This window comes from Lissotriton helveticus, chromosome 2_1 (genome assembly GCF_964261635.1).
Source record: "Lissotriton helveticus chromosome 2_1, aLisHel1.1, whole genome shotgun sequence".
NCBI lineage: Eukaryota > Metazoa > Chordata > Amphibia > Caudata > Salamandridae > Lissotriton > Lissotriton helveticus.
The window spans coordinates 1,225,343,977-1,225,361,553 of record NC_136059.1 but is presented as its reverse complement, the minus strand read 5'-3'; the positions used below and the strand labels follow the sequence as shown (position 1 = coordinate 1,225,361,553).

At 49.4% G+C, this 17,577-nt stretch overlaps 1 protein-coding gene across 3 annotated transcripts in view; it reads right to left on the bottom strand.

The window, feature by feature from the left end:
* Window positions 1-17,577, bottom strand: part of LOC144818569 (E3 ISG15--protein ligase HERC5-like) — a 511,308-nt gene that overhangs the window by 51,245 nt on the left and 442,486 nt on the right. For all 3 annotated transcript variants that reach the window (XM_078676100.1, XM_078676101.1, XM_078676102.1), the window contains 2 exons: window positions 444-627; window positions 243-351 (listed from right to left, as the gene is read on the bottom strand). In XM_078676100.1, the coding sequence (XP_078532226.1) occupies window positions 243-351; window positions 444-627 (293 nt within the window). The remainder of the gene's footprint in view (window positions 1-242; window positions 352-443; window positions 628-17,577) is intronic.

Genomic DNA, 17,577 nt, shown 5'->3' with positions numbered 1-17,577 from the left:
GGGAGTGTCTGGCTATGGATTAAAGAGGCAAGCAGTGGGATCAAGAATCTGCAGGCCTACTGTTCAGCACCCCAACATTTGATACCACCGTCTCCGAGCTTTGGAACAAAACTGTGGGCCCCACACTTATTCTTTTGGAACTAAGCACTAGAAACCATAATACACAATTGATTTTGAGGCTGTCCCCTAGAAGCTGCCACATCATCTTCCTCGGAAAAATGTGTTTATTCCTACATACTTACAAAGGAATTTCTTCTTTTCTGACAGTGGCAGTTCATGGAAAACCTCCCAGAATATGTTAATTGTTGGATGGGGTGGCTGCTGTTCATAAACACCAGCATATTCTGCATTCTTTAAAACAAAAATAGCAAAGATTTACTGAGGATATTTCATAGGAAAATAGCCATAAAATAATCCGTGGATCATGTACACTCCACACAAACCTGTTCTAATTTCTTCCAATCATATTCCTCGTTTCCAATGATGATACTTCTCAGTTCCTTTGGATGGAATTCTTTCAGAAGCTCCTTTTCACAGACTTTGTAAAAACCCCTTTTGAATTGCTCGAAAACTACCTCCACGGACTTGTTGAACACGTAGTCTACATACTTGTTTACGAAGTCATGTCTACAGTAAAAGAAAGAAACCCATGTGAAAAGGTGCCTAGCAACTCATAAATAAGCAGGAATTACTAACATTCAGAATACGGATGGAAGAATATAGGGAAACAAGATGGCAAAATGATTTCTGGAACAGAGCCAACTAGCAGTAGCAAGTGAGGACGTGAGAGTTGGGCCAGTGTCGGACAATGACTTCTCACCGGAAGGGCCAACACAGCATCATTCACCAGGCGTCGTTTTTTATAATCTGCCTCGAGGGTGACAGGGCCAGTGTCCTCCACATACAGCTCAATTATGTCCCAGGTCACAGCGATCTACCACTAGCAGGTGTGAATACTAAATATGAAAGTAAGAATATTGAGGGTGCATGGTCATGCACATTCGGGGACTCACAATATGTTAGAAATGGGGGTCTCTAGTTGTCAAGGCTTTGCACCTTTGTCCAAATAGGGACCCTTCTTCCTAGTCAGGGTAAGGGAGTTACACTCCTAAAATAACTAACACTAATACAGTGTAAGCATTACAAAAGGACACCACACTAGTTTAGTAAAATAGCCAATATTTTTATATACTTTAGGACAAGACCAAAAACGATAAAAATCCACAATACAGTACTTAAAAATCTACAGTTGTCAAAATAAGCTTTAAAAACAGTTCCTTGATGTCGATAGCTCTGTCTGGGGCTATCACTGCGTTGTGAGCAAACAAATCCAAACAGTTCTAGCTGTCGCGTTGCGGCCCAGCTACGGTGTCGGGAAGACCCGCAAACAGTACCTTTTAGAAATGAAGGGTGTCGGCGACCTCTCATTGAGTTTTTTAAACTACGGTGTCCGCAGGCGTCCGTTCCAGAGGTTGGTGCAGGAGTCGTTGGGCCCTCGAAGTCACACGCGTTGCAGGTCGACCTCCTCTCTCTTGGGATCAGGAGCGCTGGCGTCGGCAAGCATCGTGAGCTGTGGTGCGAAGTGCAACGGTGCGGCGTGCGGTGCCCCTGGGTCACAGTGCGAGCAGCGGCTCGGTGGCGTCGTCGGATGGCTTAGTCAGTGAGACCACGGTCGCAGTACGAGATGAAGGAGGTGCTCGTCACAGTGCTGGCAGGTCACTGTGCAAGCAGCGTCATCGTCATTGCTGAAGCACTGTTGTCGGCTGACGAACTGGAGTCGATGGCACCAGTGTCGGTAGGCCAAGGCTGCGTGTGGGATGAGGGCGGTACGTCGTGTAAATTTACGAGCGGTGCCCTCGAACCACGGTGCAAGCAGCAGCATCGATTCCGGCGTGGAGTATCGTCGTCGGGGATACCAAGGCGTCAACGTGAAGCGAGGCAGTGCGGAGTGCAGTGCCACAGGTCGTGGTGTGAGCATCGGCTCGGTGGCGGCGTCAGATGGTGTCGTCTGTGAGACCAGGGTCTCTGTGCGGCATTGCGGCGGTGCCCTCTGCGGTGCCAAGGCATAGTTGTGAAGCGAGGCGGAGTGCAGTGCCCACAGGTTGCGGTGCGAGCAGTGGCTCGGTGGCGGCGTCAGCAGGCATCATCGTTGAGACCAAGGTCACGGTGTAGCGTCAGGACACGGAGTCGGCAGCGGTGTCGTAGACGTCATCGAGTGAATTTTCCTCTGTTGCAGCACAAAACACACTGTCCCCAGTGCTGCGGGCAGAAAAGCATGAAGTCTTTGTTGATCCTGAGGCTTCTTGAACAGGGAGCAAGCACTACATCAAGCCCTTGGAGAAACACAAACAGCAGATTGTAGAAAGTTCAGTCCTGTCCTTTCACTGCCCAAGACAGAAGTAGCCACTGCAGGCCAACACAGAAAAGCACAAAGCAAATTGGTAGGTCCTCCTCACATCTTCTCCAACTCTTCTTCTTGGCAGTCTTCTTGATCCAAAAGAGTTCTAAAGTTCAGGGGTATGGGCCCCAATATTTATATCCCAAAATCCTTTGATCTGTTAGGCAGAGAGTGTCTGTGCCCAGACAGAACCAGTTCAGCCTTCTCTGGTGTGATTTCCTGGCAGGAGGTGGAGACGGCATTGTCAGAGGCAGACCAGGCCCTTTGAGGTGCAAGGAAATCTTCTACCCCCCCATCGCAGCCCAGGTCTAATCAGCTCTTTCCTGACCCACCTAGACTATCTGGAGCCACTCCTGCTCCCCAGCCTTCTGTCGTCTGAACCCAGACAGGCAATCCACATTCCAGCAGAGGCACATGTGATGACTACGCAGGATAATACCTATGATCTAAAAGTGGTATTTTCAAACACAGAATGTAAAAATCACCTTCACTAAAAGATGCATCTTCAGATTCTGAGTTCAGGCATACTCAATTCTATTTCCCTACCTAGTTCCCAGAGCCAGTTATATTTCTAAGATGTTATAAACAAACTTCCCATTCTGTCCTATGGGGAACAGAGGCCTTGCAATAGTGAAAAATGAAATGGGCTGTAATTCACTATCAGGACATGCCACACACACCAGGGCATGTCCTATCTTTCACATACACTGCCTCCTGCCCACAGGGGTACCTTGGGCCTACATTAGAGGTGACTAACATATAGAAAGGAATATGCTACTTACCAGTATGCATCTGTTCTTGGCATGTAGGGCTGCTGACATTCATATCTGTGCATAGATCGCCGCCTAGTGTTGTTCCCGGATGGTTGCACCTTGTTGTCCTGGAAGAGTGTTCGAAGTATCACGAGATAGGTGACTCCTCCCCTGGACTACAGTGCGCATGGGCATCTTCTCCATCCTCAGATTGTTTTTCGCCATTGTGGCAGAGATGGAGATAGTAAAGTAAGAGATGTCCATGCAAAAGATAATGCTGCAGCTGCGACAGGCACCGGGGAGGAGGGCGGGCGATATGAATGTCAGCAGCCCTAAATGCCAAGAACAGATGCATACTGGTAAGTAGCATATTCCGTTCGAGGCATGTGGGCTGCTGAATTCATATCTGTGCATAGACTGTATAGCAGTATCTCCTCTAGCGGTGGCTACCTGTGCCAGCTGCAGCAGTTTGAAGGAGAGTTTTGAGGACAGCCTGACCTACAGCTGCTTTGCTTGCACGTCTACACAGAAGTGTTTTGTGAAAGTGTGTATGGTAGTTCATGTGGCTGCTCTACATATGACCTCAAGGGGGATATTTCCTAGGAAAGCCATGGATGCCCCCATTTTCCTTGTAGAGTGTGCTCTTAGGGGTACGGTTAAAGTGTGTTTTGCCTTTTGATAGGAAATCTGAATGCATTTAACTATCCATCTGGCTATTCCTGACTTTGATATGGGATACCCATGTTGTGGTGAAAAAGCAACAAACAATTGCTTTGTCTTCCTAAATGATTTCGTTCTGTCCACATAATAAAGCAGAGCTCTCTTTATGTCCAGTGTGTGTAGGGCTCTTTCCGCTACTGACTGTGGATTTTGGAAGAACACTGGCAGTTCTATAGACTGATTGATATGGAAAGTTGAAACGACTTTCGGCATAAATGTAGGGTTTGTTCTAAGAACTACCTTGTTAGCATGTATTTGCATGAATGGTTCTTGAATTGTTAATGCTTGTAGCTCACTAACTCGCCTGAGTGAGGTAATGGCAATCAAGAATGCCACCTTCCATGTTAGAAATTGCAATTCGCATGAGTGTAAAGGTTCAAAAGGAGGCCCCATAAGTCTGGTAAGTACTATATTTAGGTTCCAGACTGGGGAAGGTGGGTGTCTTGGAGGAATCACCCTTTTAAGACCCTCCATAAAAGCCTTGATTGCTGGCACTCTAAACAGTGAAAGGTGTTGTCTGTTTTGAAGGTATGCTGCTATAGCAGCCAGGTGTAGTCTTATCGAAGAGTAGGCTAGGTTGCATCTTTGAAGATGCAGTAGGTAACATATAATGTTTTGAATGGAAGCGTCTAATGGGTTGATTTGGTTATTGTTGCAGTAAATAACAAATCTCTTCCATTTAGCTGCATAGCATGCTCTAGTGTTCGGCCGTCTTGACTCCTTAATGATGTTCATACAGTCTGGAGGCAAGTTAAGGTATCCAAATTCTAAGACTTCAGGAGCCAGATCGCTAGGTTCATCTGATTGGGATCTGGGTGTCTGATTTCTCCATGGTTCTGAGTTAGAAAATGGGGTGCGAGGCGCAGCCTTTGATGAGGAACTACTGAAAGTTCCAAGAACGTCGTGTACCACGGCTGCCTCGCCCATGTGGGAGCAACTAGGATTAGTGTGCGTGACTGTTGCCGCAGTTTGCGTGCCACCAGCTGGATCAGTGGTGCTGGGGGAAAAGCGTACGCAAATCTGCCTGACCAGTTCATCCATATCGCATTGCCCTGTGACAGCGGATGTGGGAATCTGGCGGCAAAATACTGGCATTTTGAGTTTTGGTTTGTGGCAAACAGGTCTATGTCTGGGTGCCCCCACTGTTCGAAGAATGGCTGGAGAACTTGGGGGTGAATCTCCCATTCGTGAAGTTGTTGGCTGTGTCTGCTGAGCAGATCCGCTATTTGATTGTCTTTCCCTGGGAGGTGTTCTGCCAGGAGAAAGATGTCTTTTGGAATTGCCCACTTCCATATGCTCTGTGCTAAGTGGGATAGCTGTGGGGAGTGTGTCCCTCCCTGCTTCGGGATATAGTACATGGCTGTCATGTTGTCCGTCCGGATCAACACAGTCTTGTTGTACAGGTATTTTTGGAATGCTTTTAGAGCTAGGAATATTGCCAGCAACTCTAGTTTTTTTAAAAAACTTTATTTATTATTTTCCAAAAGAAATACAAAAATAAAGATAAGCACACATGTTGAATACATACTGACGGTTCATAAGGTGTCACTCTAGTCACGTACATGCACCACATAATAATCCGAACATACTCAAATGTCACTCTTGGGTCAGAGCTAAAAGCATGCCGAGAGCCAGCAACTCTAGTTGGTTGATATGCAGCTTCTTTTGTTTGAATGTCCAGAGCCCTTGTACTGTGTATTTTAGTAGATCGGGTCCCCAACCTGTCAGTGATGCGTCCGTTGTTAGTACTAGTTATGGAACCTGCTCTTGGAACAGTTGCCCCTTGGAAAGGTTTTGTGGGTTCCACCACTGCAGAGAGTTGAAAGCGCGACTGTCAACAACGCTAGGTCTTTTAGTTGTCCTTGAGCGTGGTTCCATTGCCGTGCTAGGCATTCTTGCAATGGACGCATTTGTAGTCGGGCATGGGGGACAATGAATATGCAGGAGGCCATTATGCCTATGTGCTGCATGAAGACTCGAGCTGGCAAAGAGTGTTGTGGCAGGAATTTGCGAATGAGCATCTGCATGCTGGTTATCCTTGCTGAGTTTGGATATGCCTTTGCTACTGAGGTGTCTATAGTAGCTCCCAGATATTGTTGTGTGTGGGATGATTGTAGATGCGATTTTGGGTAGTTTATCGAAAAGCCTAGGCTGTGTAGCAGCTGAAGTGTTTGTGACGTGTCCTTTGCACACTGTTCGTACGATTTAGCTTGTATTAGCCAATCGTATAGGTATGGGAACACGTGGATGTGTTGCCTCCTGAGATGTGCAGCTACTGTCGCTAGGCATTTTGTAAACACTCTTGGAGCCGTGGTTACCCCAAAGGGGAGAACCTTGAATTGGTAGTGTTGACCGTCTATTGTGAACCTGAGGTATTTCCTGTGAGCTGGATGGATGGGTATGTGAAAATATGCATCCTTGAGGTCCAATGTTGCTAGGAAGTCTCCATTCTGGAGCAGCGGGAGCACTTGCTGTAGTGTGATTATATGGAAGTGCTCAAACAGTATGTATTGATTTAGGGGTCTGAGGTCCAATATTGGTCTGAGTGAACCGTCCTTCTTGGGAATAAGGAAGTATAGTGAGTATACTCCTGTTCCCTTGATGTTGGAAAGGGACTGGCTCTATGGCCCCCTTTTCCAGCATGCATCTCACCTCTTGTTGTAGCAGGGTGATGTGTTCCTTGGACATAGGACGGTGCCTGGGTGGTATGTTTGGTGGGGTAGAGGTGAGTTCTAGGCAATAGCCATACTGGATAATTTGTCTCACCCACCTGTCTGTGGTAATTGAGTTCCAGACAGGTAGAAACTGTTGGATTTTGCCTCCGACCAGTGTTAGATGGTCTGGAGGTAGTGTGATGAAGTCACTGTTTTGTGGCAGTGGAGGCTCTGGTGTTATTGCCTCCACGTCCTCGTCCCTTATTATTGTTGCCCCAATAACCTCCTCTGTTGGAGTTCTTGGTAAAGGAACCTTGTGTGTTGCTTTTGTATGCAGATGAGGTTTGTGAAGTATTGCCTCGTGTAGCTGCTCTGTATGAGGAGCGTCAAAAGGAACATCTGTGTTGTTGAAACTGCAATGCACCCATTGATTTTGCAGTCTCAGTATCCTTCTTCATTTTGTCTAAAATGGTGTCGACAGCAGGCCCGAAAAGGAAGTCTTGATTGACTGGTTGGTTAAGAATGGTGGATTGCACCTCGTTCTTAAAGCCAGAAATGCATAGCCATGCATGTCTTCATAATAAGACGCTTGTGTTAATGGACCTGGCTGCCGTGTCTGCTGCGTCAAGTGCGCATTTAATGGAGGCGTTTGTAATACATTTCCCCTCCTGTATGAGGTCAGTAGCTTGTGCCTTGAAAGGCTCAGGCAGGTGTTGCATCAAACTTTCAAGCTGGTCGTAGTGTGCCCTGTCGTAACAAGCTAGTAGAGCTTGTGTATTTGCAATTCTCCATGAATTAGAGGCCTGGGATGCTACTCTTTTACCCGAGGCCTCTAGTATTTTGGACTCTTTATCAGGAGGTGGAGCTTCTCCTGTTGTCTGTGAGTTGGCCCATTTGCATGCGTTGGCCACCACCAGTGAATCTAATGGCAACTGACCTCTGATATAAGTAGGGTCTGTAGGGGCCGCTCTATATTTCTTTTCAATCCTGGGATTGAGTACACGTGCTCTGGCTGTATCTTTAAATATGTCTGGCCCGTGTTTTAGGACCCCTTTCAACATTGGGAGGGTTCTGACATTTTTCTCAGTAGTAAGGAATGTGTCAAATAAAAAGTCCTCTTCTATAGGTTCATTGTGCATGTTTACATTGTGGTACTGCGCTGCCCTATCTATTAGCTGGTTGAAGACAATGATGTCGTCAGTAGGTGACGCCCTTGTTGGGTATGAGGAGGTGTCAGGGATGGGATTTTATTTTATTTATTTTATTTTGAAAGTTTTATATAGCGCGAACAAGATCTTTGCAGATATCAGAGCGCTTTACAAAGCGGGGAATACAAACATGAGGGTGCAAACAGGCCATTCGGTATAGCGCAATTGTAGATAATAAGTAGGTATATGAGGGAGCATGGTAAAGCAGGTACATTAATAATGCAAATAATACATAAGTGTGAGCATAGACAGTCAGGTGAGTAAATAAAAAAAATAAATAAAAAAAAAGTAATACAAATCATTGAAGGGATCGAGCAAATAATACAGATCGGTGCAGAGATTTTAAGAATCACGTTAATAGATCAAGTGTATTTGGCTAGGAGGATAGCTTTTACTTCTTTCTTAAAGATTGCGATGGAGGAGATGAGTCTGGTTTCAGGAGGGAGTGAGTTCCATATCCTGGGTGCCATTCCTGAGAAGGAGCGTTTGTACGTTTTTTCCTTACGGAATCTTCGAGGTTTTAGCAGAAGATTATTTGTGCCTCTAGTGTTTCTAGAACTGCCAGAGATTGTCAGCTTCTGGGTGAGGTACATTGGATGCTTGTAGCAAGGTGGTGAGAGGTTCCATGACTAGGTTGAACAAAGTTGGGGATAGGGAGGATCCTTGGGGGACGCCTAACGATACAGGTATTGGCGAGGACATCAGGTTGCTGTTCTTGAATTTCTGCGTCCTGTTGTGTAGAAAGGAAGTGAACCACTTGAGAACAGTCCCAGATAGACCCATTCTTGTGTTTAAAAGTTCAAGTAGCTTCTCATGTTTAACGGTGTCGAATGCTAAGGAGAGATCAAGAAGGATGAGGAGGCAGGTGTCGTTTTGTTCTAGGATTTGAAGGGCGTCGTCAATAATGTGAGTCATAGCAGTTTCTGTGCTGTGCCCTGCTCGGAAGCCTGATTGATGAGGGTTGAGGAGATCAAACTGATCAATGTGTTTAGTCAATTGTAGTTGTGCGCATTTTTCCAGGAGTTTGGCTAGAGTGGGAATATTGGTAATGGGATGGTAGTTGTTTGGATCAGATGGGTCGGCTGTAGGTTTCTTTAGTAAGGGAGTGACTTGTCCAACTTTGAGGGAGTCCGGGATGGATCCTTGTTGAAGTGAGCTGTTGATAATTTTAGTCCAGAGTGGAAGGAGCAACGGGGTGAAGTCTTTGACAGCGTTAGCAGGGAGGGGGTCCGTGAGGTGATTGGATGGTTTCAAGGTGCTGAGCAATTTGCCAATTTCTTCTTCAGAATAGGTGTCAAAGGAAGACCATGTAGCATTGTTTTTTAATTCAGTGGGTGCTATGCAGTGAGGTTTGGGGTAAAGGCTTGCGTCAATGAGGAGATCACTCTTTATGTTCTCAGTTTTTTGGATAAAGAAAGCAGCGAAGTCTTCACAGGAGGGTGATTCGCGCACAGTGTTGAGTGGTTGGGGTTGTTCCTTCGATTGTGTTCTGATTAGCTCATACAGTTTTCTCGGGCGGTTTTTTGCTTGGTCGAGCTGGAGGCTGAAGAAGGCTGATTTTGAGCGCTTTATTTTCCTGAAGTAGGTGTTTCTCTTTTCCTTCAGGTTTTTTAGGTGCAGTGCAGAGGGAGCTGATCTCCAGGTGCGCTCTGCCATTCGCATGGTTCGTCTATCCTCATTGAGACTCCCGTCGTACCATGGGTTGGAGTTTTTAGCGGAGACTCTTTTTAACTGCATGGGTGCCGCCTCATTGATTATTGAGGTCATGGCGTTGAGATAGTGGTCAGTCAAGGATTGGACGTCCGTAGCGCCGGTAGGAGGGAGTAGGAGGTCGCAGCTGTTCGGGGGTAGGGATTTTGGGTTGAGCTTTTTCAGGTCTCTTTTCCAGACTTTAGTCTTGGAGGATTGAACTGTGTTGAATTTGACTTTTTCATTGATGAAGAATGTGACAATATGATGATCTGACCAGTCACAAGGTTGAATTGACTCAATTTGGATAGCGTCCTCTTTGGAGATGATAAGGTCGAGGATAGAGCCTTTCTCGTGGGTCGGGCTGTTGCAAAATTGAGTGAGGTCAAGGGCGTTGAGGAGATTTTTGAGACTATTTACCACCGCATCATTGTGATCGTTCCAGTGGAGGTTGAAGTCACCAAGGTATATTTGGGTGAGCTGTCGTCCGGAGTTGGTAGAGATCATATCCATGATTTGTTGGGCGAAGGTGAGGTTGTCCCTGGGTGGGTGGTAGATGCCGTGAAGAGAGCATATCGGTTTGCCCTCACTAACGATACGTGTCATATGGATCAGTGGACTCTACCCATGGTTCATTTTGAGGGTTAGGATCCTCAGGATACTTAATATCATATTGGGGATCTTCCCCTGTGTCGCCCTCATTGTCCCCAGAGTGAGTAGGAGAGTAAGGAGCAAAAGGCGTAGTAGGCATAGTAGGATAGAAAGGAATGAAGGGTCTAGAGGGAGAAGTCCCAAAGTCCTTTTGCTTCAGAGGAATGGGGGATTGAGGCTCAGTGTCCAGTGGCCTCTTTTTCCTGTGTAAAATAGTGACTTTACCAGTGTCTGGGTTGATGTATATTTTTTCCTGATCCTCTGATGGCTCTGGGTGGAAGAGTTCCTCTTCCACTGTCCGTGGCTGTGTCTTTGACTTTTTTGGCTCAGTCTTTTTTGGATCTCTCGTTGCCTTCGGGTCGACAACCTGTTTTGGTTCGACAACTTTCAGTGCCTTATTGCTCTTCTTCGGCTCGGGCTGTTTGTCCGGCTCGACGATTGATTGCGGATCGACCGGATCTTTAGGTTCGATGTGCTTTCTGTGCTCGACAGGTTTTTTAGGTTGACTGTCTTTTGTCGAGTTGACGATTTTTCTCGGATCGACTTGTTTTTTCGGAGCACTTGATTTCGGGTCGGTGCCTTTGTTTGACTCGATAACCTTTTTCGGCTGGGCCACAGGCTTTGGTACGACGCCCTTTGTGTCGGCGACCTTCTTCGGTTCAACGACTTTCGGCGCAGAGGCCTTCTTTGGGTCGACGGCCTGCTTCGGGTCGGCGGCCTTCTTTGGCTCGACGGCCTTCTTTGGTTCTGCGCTTTTTGGCTCGATGGCCTTCTTTGGGTCAACGCCCTTAGGCTGTACGGCCTTCTTCAGTTCGACGCCCTTCGGGTCGATGACCTTTTTGGGCTGTAGAGCCTTCTTTGGGGTTACATTACTTGGACCTGGGGTGTCTGAAGGCTTGGTCTTTATTTTCGAAGCCGATCCGGATGGCGGGGCTGCCGAATGATGTTTCGGATTTGGCTAAGGCCTTTAGGCAATGCCTCAATCGGAGCCTTCGGTAACGGGCTAATTGGTGTCGGGGGCAATGTACTCACGGTTTGCCCCGGTGGAATTTCGTCATCGGAGTCCGAGTGGTCCTCGACGGTGACGATCTCTAGATTCGAATCTTCTCCTTCTGGAAGTTCCTGTTCATCCTCGAAGATGTTGTCTGGTTCCAGTGCCTGTCGCTGCATCTCTTGCCTAGCGGAGTGGCATTGTGGGCACCTTTTGAACGGGCTCCTTTCCATCGACAGCAGGCCCACGTGGCGTCAAAAAGGCCCAGCGGCCCGCGTCGACGACCGAGTCGAGATGGAAGGCTTGATCGAGTCAAGAAGTACCGAGCGAGAACAATACTGTCGAAGTCGAAGGCCTTTTGGCCTCTAGAAACGTTTAGTTTTGATTCCGAAGTTGGAGTATAGGAATAAGGAGTAGTTTCTGTCCTGTAACTCCAGTTCTGTAGTAGGGGTATCTCTGTTATAGTCATAATCTAGTGAATAGTCCCGCCCATGTGCGTGGACTCCGGAGCAATCAAAAATAATCTCTTAAGGTGTCAAAACATGCAGAACTGCACCGACACTTAAGTGAGAATTTAAAGACAGATAATGCAGCCTATATCCACAGGCTACACTGTCCAGTGCTTCAACTAGAAATTCCACCAACATCCACAAACAGCACAGCCTGTCCAGGGTTTTCTACAGAGAAAAACCTTGCCTTTAACAGCAAAACCCTCTGGAATGATAGAGAGGAAGAAGTGGACAGACAAGCCCCATAGGCTGCCATTATGTGGCTCAGAACAGGATACTGTGCCTTTAAGAGAACTATCCAGAAGTCTCACAGTATCCCAGAATGCACTGCAGGTCCCTTTTACTTTCAGTTCTTTTTGAAGGCGTAACACGCCAGACCTGTAGCATTTCTTACATGAATATCTCTCTCCATCGGGGAGGAGGGCGGGCGCTTAGGACTATAACAGAGATACCCCTACTACAGAACTGGAGTTACAGGACAGAAACTACTCCTTCTGTAGTAGGGGATCTCTGTGTATAGTCATAATCTAGTGAATAGAATGGCAAGCCCATCCCCACATCAAAGCGGCGGTGGAGAAAAGAGAAATAACACCACTACTGTGCGAACAGATTTCGCAGTGAAGCCTGCCCAACCTGAGCGTCTGCCCTGGCATCAGTGTCCAGACAGTAATGCTTAGCAAAGGTATGGACCGACTTCCAAGTGGCCGCCTTGCAGATTTCTGCAATTGGAACATTACGGAGCAAAGCAGTCGTGGCAGCTTTTCCCCTGGTGGAATGAGCCTTAGGTTTACCCCCTAAGGTCTTATTAGCCTTTTGGTAACACAATTGTATACAGGACACAATCCACCTCGAGATGGATTGTTTAGAGGTAGCAAGACCCGTCCTGACTGATCCATAATTGATAAACAATTGCTCTGACCTACGAATATCCTTGGTTTTATCCAGATAAAATTTCAACACCCTCCTAACATCCAGCGAATGCAGGGACCTTTCCGCTGGAGAGGAAGGATTCTGAAAAAACTTAGGTAAAGTTATGGTCTGGTTAACTTGAAAATCAGATATAACCTTTGTAAGAAATTTAGGGCGAGTACGCATAACTACCTTAGCAGCATGAAATACAGTATAAGGTTCTTGGCAACACAACGCCTGAATTTCACTCACCCCGCGGGCCGATGTAATGGCCACAAGGAACGCCGCCTTCCAAGACAGGTGCTGCAACGAAGCCTTATGAATAGGTTCAAAGGGCTCCTTCATCAATTCATCAATCTGGACAGCACCACATTCAATTCCCATGAAGGCGAAGGAAGCCGGACAGGAGGGAACACTTTCTTCAAGCCTTCCCAAAAATCTTTGACCACAGGGATCTGGAAGAAGGAAGCCTGTGAAGGGCATTCCCTGTAGGCAGTCAGCGCAGCGAGATGAACCTTAATGGAATGGACATTAAGGCCAGATGTAGAAGATCCGGAAGGATGACATCTTCCTTACACGTTGGGTCATAGTTCTTGGACTTGCACCAGATGCAAAACCTCTTCCACTTGTAAGCATAAGAAGTCCTAGTGGAAGGTCGCTTAGCCTCCTTCAATATGTCCATACAGTCGTCTGGAAGATTCAAATGGCCATATTGCACTATCTCAGGAGCCATGCCGCCAAACTCAAAGACGAGAGGTTGGGGTGCAACATCTGCCCCCCGAACTTCGTGAGAAGGTCCGGCCTGCACAGCAGCCGTATGTGAGGAAGGCGAGACAGGTGAAGCAGGTCCGTGAACCACCACTGCCTGGGCCATTCCGGGGCAATCAGGATCATCCGCGCCCTGGACTGGGACTGCTTGATGAGCACCGCCGGAATCAGGGGAATGGGTGGAAAAGCGTACAGAAAGCTGTTCGACCTGTTGATCCATAACGCATTCCCCAGCGTCCCCAGCTGGTAGTACCTGGAGGAGAAGTCTCGGCATGTGCTGTTTTCGGCAGTGGCGAACAGATCTACATCTGGAGTCCCCCACCTTGCAAAGACTTCTCCTAGTACTTCGTTGTTTATGACCCATTCGTGGTTTTCCTGAATCAGTCTGCTCAGTGCGTCTGCCTGAACATTCTGCACACCTGGCAGATGGGTAGCCGTTATCGTCAGTCCTCTGGCTAGAAGCAGTGCCAGATCGCCTGCGCCTCCTGCGACAGAGTGCGCGATCTCGACCCCCCCTGCTTGTTGAGGTAATACATCGTGGTCGTATTGTCCGTCTGTACAAGCAGGGAGTTAGTCCGGAAGAACGGATGAAAGGCTTTCAGTGCCAAGTGAACAGCTCTGAGTTCCAGGAAATTGATGTGGTACGTGGACTCCGCCGGGGACCACGTTCTTTGAATCTGTAAGTCTCCGGAGTGCGCCCCCAGCCGTGGAGAGACGCATCCGTCACGATAGTCTGTGTGGGAATGTCCTTGTGGAAGGGAACCCCTCTGAGGAGATTCTCCGCTGAACACCACCACTTCAGAGACTGAAGAGCATGCAGAGACAGTCGTATCCTGTCGTCCCAAGATCCTTTCCTCTGATCCCACTGACCCTCCAAGCCCTCCTGCAATGGTCTCATGTGCAGCCGTGCGTGTGGCGTGAGGAAGATACAAGAGGCCATCGACCCCAGTAGAGAAGACACCGTCCTCACTGTTGTAGATGGAACGGTCATAAGAGCCTGAGCCTCCCGAAGGAGTGATAATCGTCTCTCCTCCGAAGGAGACACGCTCGCTGACAGCGTATTGATGGAGGCTCCCAAGTACTGTATGCACTGGACCGGAGTTGGGACAGACTTGGACATGTTGATGTGCAACCCCAACTTGTTCAAGAGAACACACGTCTTCTGGAAGTGCGCTTGAGCTTCTGAGAAGGAGGAGGCCTTGATCAACCAATTGTCCAGGTACGGGTAGACAAACACCTTGTTCTTCCTCAGATGTGCAGCTACCACCGCCATGCACTTCGAGAATGTTCTGGGCGCAGACTTCAGCCCGAAGGGCAGTACTGTGTATTGATAATGATTGGCGCCGACTTGGAATCGCAGGAACTTCCTGTGTTTGTGTGCAATGGGCACATGGAAGTACGCATCCTGTAGGTCTATAGCACATAGCCAGTCTCCCTGTTGCAGATGAGGATAAATCTGATGCAACGACAGCATGCAAAACTTCTCTCTGCGAATCCACTTGTTTGCTTGCTGCAAATCCAGAATGGGCCTGAACTCGTTCTTGTCCTTCTTGCGAACCAGAAAGAACCGGGAGTACAGACCTCTTACTCTTTGAGACAGAGGTACGTCTTCTATCGCCCTTTTCCTTAACAGGGTATCGGCCTTCGCCTGGAGCTCGCGCAGTTGAAACTGCGAGCTGACCGGTGGAATCGATGGAGGCGGGCTGGTGAACCGACGACTGTATCCATTGCAAACAATATTCAGCACCCACTTGTCCAGAGTAATTTTTCTCCACTCTGCCAGAAAAAATTGAACGCTTCCCCCCACCGGAGCGGGTAACGGATGTAGGGGAAGTAACCGCTCAGGGTCGAGACCCAGCGGGGCCTTTGTTCGCTGCTGTGGACTGCTGGCCGCCTCTACCCTTCTGGCGCTTCTGGAAGGGCTTCCGGAACTGCTGCTGCTGTCCGGAAGTCTGTCCACGCCCTCTGCCCTGCGCCCCAAACAGTCTCTGGAATGGACGGTAGGTCTTCTTCTCCTTGGGCTTTTTTAACCCGACCGCCGTCAGGGTCTCCGCCTCTGCCTTCATGCGGGCCATTTCGCCATCCGCATGCTTGCCAAACAGGGTTTCACCCGAGAAAGGCAGATTGGCCACCCGCTGCTGAGATTCCGGCTTGAGTGACGTAAGCCGAAGCCAAGCGTGGCGCCGCTGGTTGACACCATGACAGTACCCATGTGCAGCCAGAAGAGACGTATCCGCAGCCGCGCTGATTAGCTGGTTCGACACTAGCATCCCCTCCTTCAGGATCTCTTGAAAGTCCTCTTTCTTCTCTCGGGGAAGGAACTCAGCGAATTGCTGTAGGGACTCCCAAAGGGCACGATCATATTGCCCTAGCAAAGCCGCAGCACTGGCCGCCTTCATCGCAGTAGAGGCCGTTCCACAGACCTTTCTGCCTGCCGAGTCGATCCATCGGCTCTCCTTATCAGGAGGTACAGTAAAAGACGGGGAGGTGGCATGTTGCTTCCTAGCCGCCGTCACTATGACAGAATCCGGAGTAGGATCCATCCGAAGGAAGGCCGGGTCAGAATCCGGGGCCCTGTACGTCTTAAGGAGCCGGGAGGGAGCGCGGCCTTCATCCCCGCAGGGGTGAGAAACAACTCCTCAGCGGGCTCTACCAGCCCCGGCACTAGAGGCAGTAAAGGACGAGACAGGTGTTTTTTATGCAGTGTCTCGAAAATCACGGATGTCGTGGGAGTAGGTACCGTCACCGTGATAACCAGCTTAGCCGCACCCCTCAGGAGAACATCCTGGAATGTGCTGATGTCGTCCACCAGCGATACTCTCGTCACCGGGGATTCCGACAAAGTCGGTGAGTAGGTTCTGGTCCCAGAAGAATCCGTGCGGGACCGCGACCGTCGCCTCTTGTGACGCCGTCTCGATCTCGTTGAGGACCTGTGACGACTCCGCGATCTCCCCCTCCGACCGGAGCGAGATCGCGACCTCCTTGGCTTCGGGCGCTCCGCCGGCTTCACCGGAGTGGGCGACTTTGGCCCGGCAGGGGCCCTCAGCCGAGGGGTCCCCTTAGGGGGCATCGGGAATCGAGGCAGCAAAGCCGTCCTCGGAGGAACCGGAGGAGGCCTGTCAGCCGGAAGCTGAGGTTGAGGCTGAGGATGAGGTGGAAGTGGAGGCGGGGTGGGAGCCCGCGGCGGTGGCCCCCTGGGCAATGGAGGAGGGGGCGTAACCGACTTCGGCCTAGAAGGCGTAAACACTTCAGAATACACCGAGCCCGGTGATCTGCCTTCCGTCCTAGGCTGGGGCGTTGGAGAATCCCCTATCGGCACCTGTCGCCTGCTAGACTGACTCCTGGTGCCAGAACTCCTTCTGGCGTCGAATAACGTCGACTCGACGCCGAGCGTCGCCCCCTCGACGGCGAGCGTCTCCTCCTCGACGTCGAACGCCTTCATCTCGGCGGCGACCTCCGCCTTGACGGCGTCCTTCGCCTCTACGGCGACCTTCGGCTTGACGGCGATCTCCGTCTCAACGGCGAGCGTCTCCTCGATGCCGAACGTCTGTGTGACTTTGACGTCCTCCTCGAGTTCGAGGATCCCCTCGACGACGACCTCCTTCTCTTCGCCGACGGCGAACGGCGGTGTCGCCTCGACGGCGAGCGCCTACGCCAGGCCACCTCGCGACGTCGATTACTCGACGACGACGAAATCGTCACCGGTGATCTCGACGGCGGTCTATTCAGTTCCCTCGACGCCGAGCGTCGACGCCGCTTCAACCCAGAGCCCTGGGGAAACGGGGAACAGACTGCAGTCATCCCTCTCGACGCCGTAGTCGGTGCAATCGACGCCGACGGAGAATGGGGACGTTTGCTGGTCTTCCTGCCCCTGGGGAGCCCCCCAGAGGCCTCAGCATGGGCAGAGGAAGCCCTTCCAGACCCACCTTGCGCCTTCAGTCTTCTGTCTTCCAGGCCTTTGAGCCTGATCTTCAACCTATCTCTCAGGGTTCTGCTAGAGAAGCCCTGGCAGATGTCACACTCCTCTGGGACATGAGATGAGGGAAGGCATATGATGCACACCTTGTGTGGGTCCCACTTGGCCTTCTTCCTCGAGCACTCTGGGCATTTGTCAAATAATGCAGGCATATTGGCAAATAAAGAGTGCACCAAGACAAACACAAGGAAGAAACACCAAAGTACTTCAAGAAAAGCACTCAAAAAACTGGAAAAAAGTGAAAAATCACTAATTAAACCCTTGAAAAGGCAGAGCTCAAAGCTCCAGGGTCCTGCTTGCAGGAGCCAGAAAAAAGAACTGAAAGTAAAAGGGACCTGCAGTGCATTCTGGG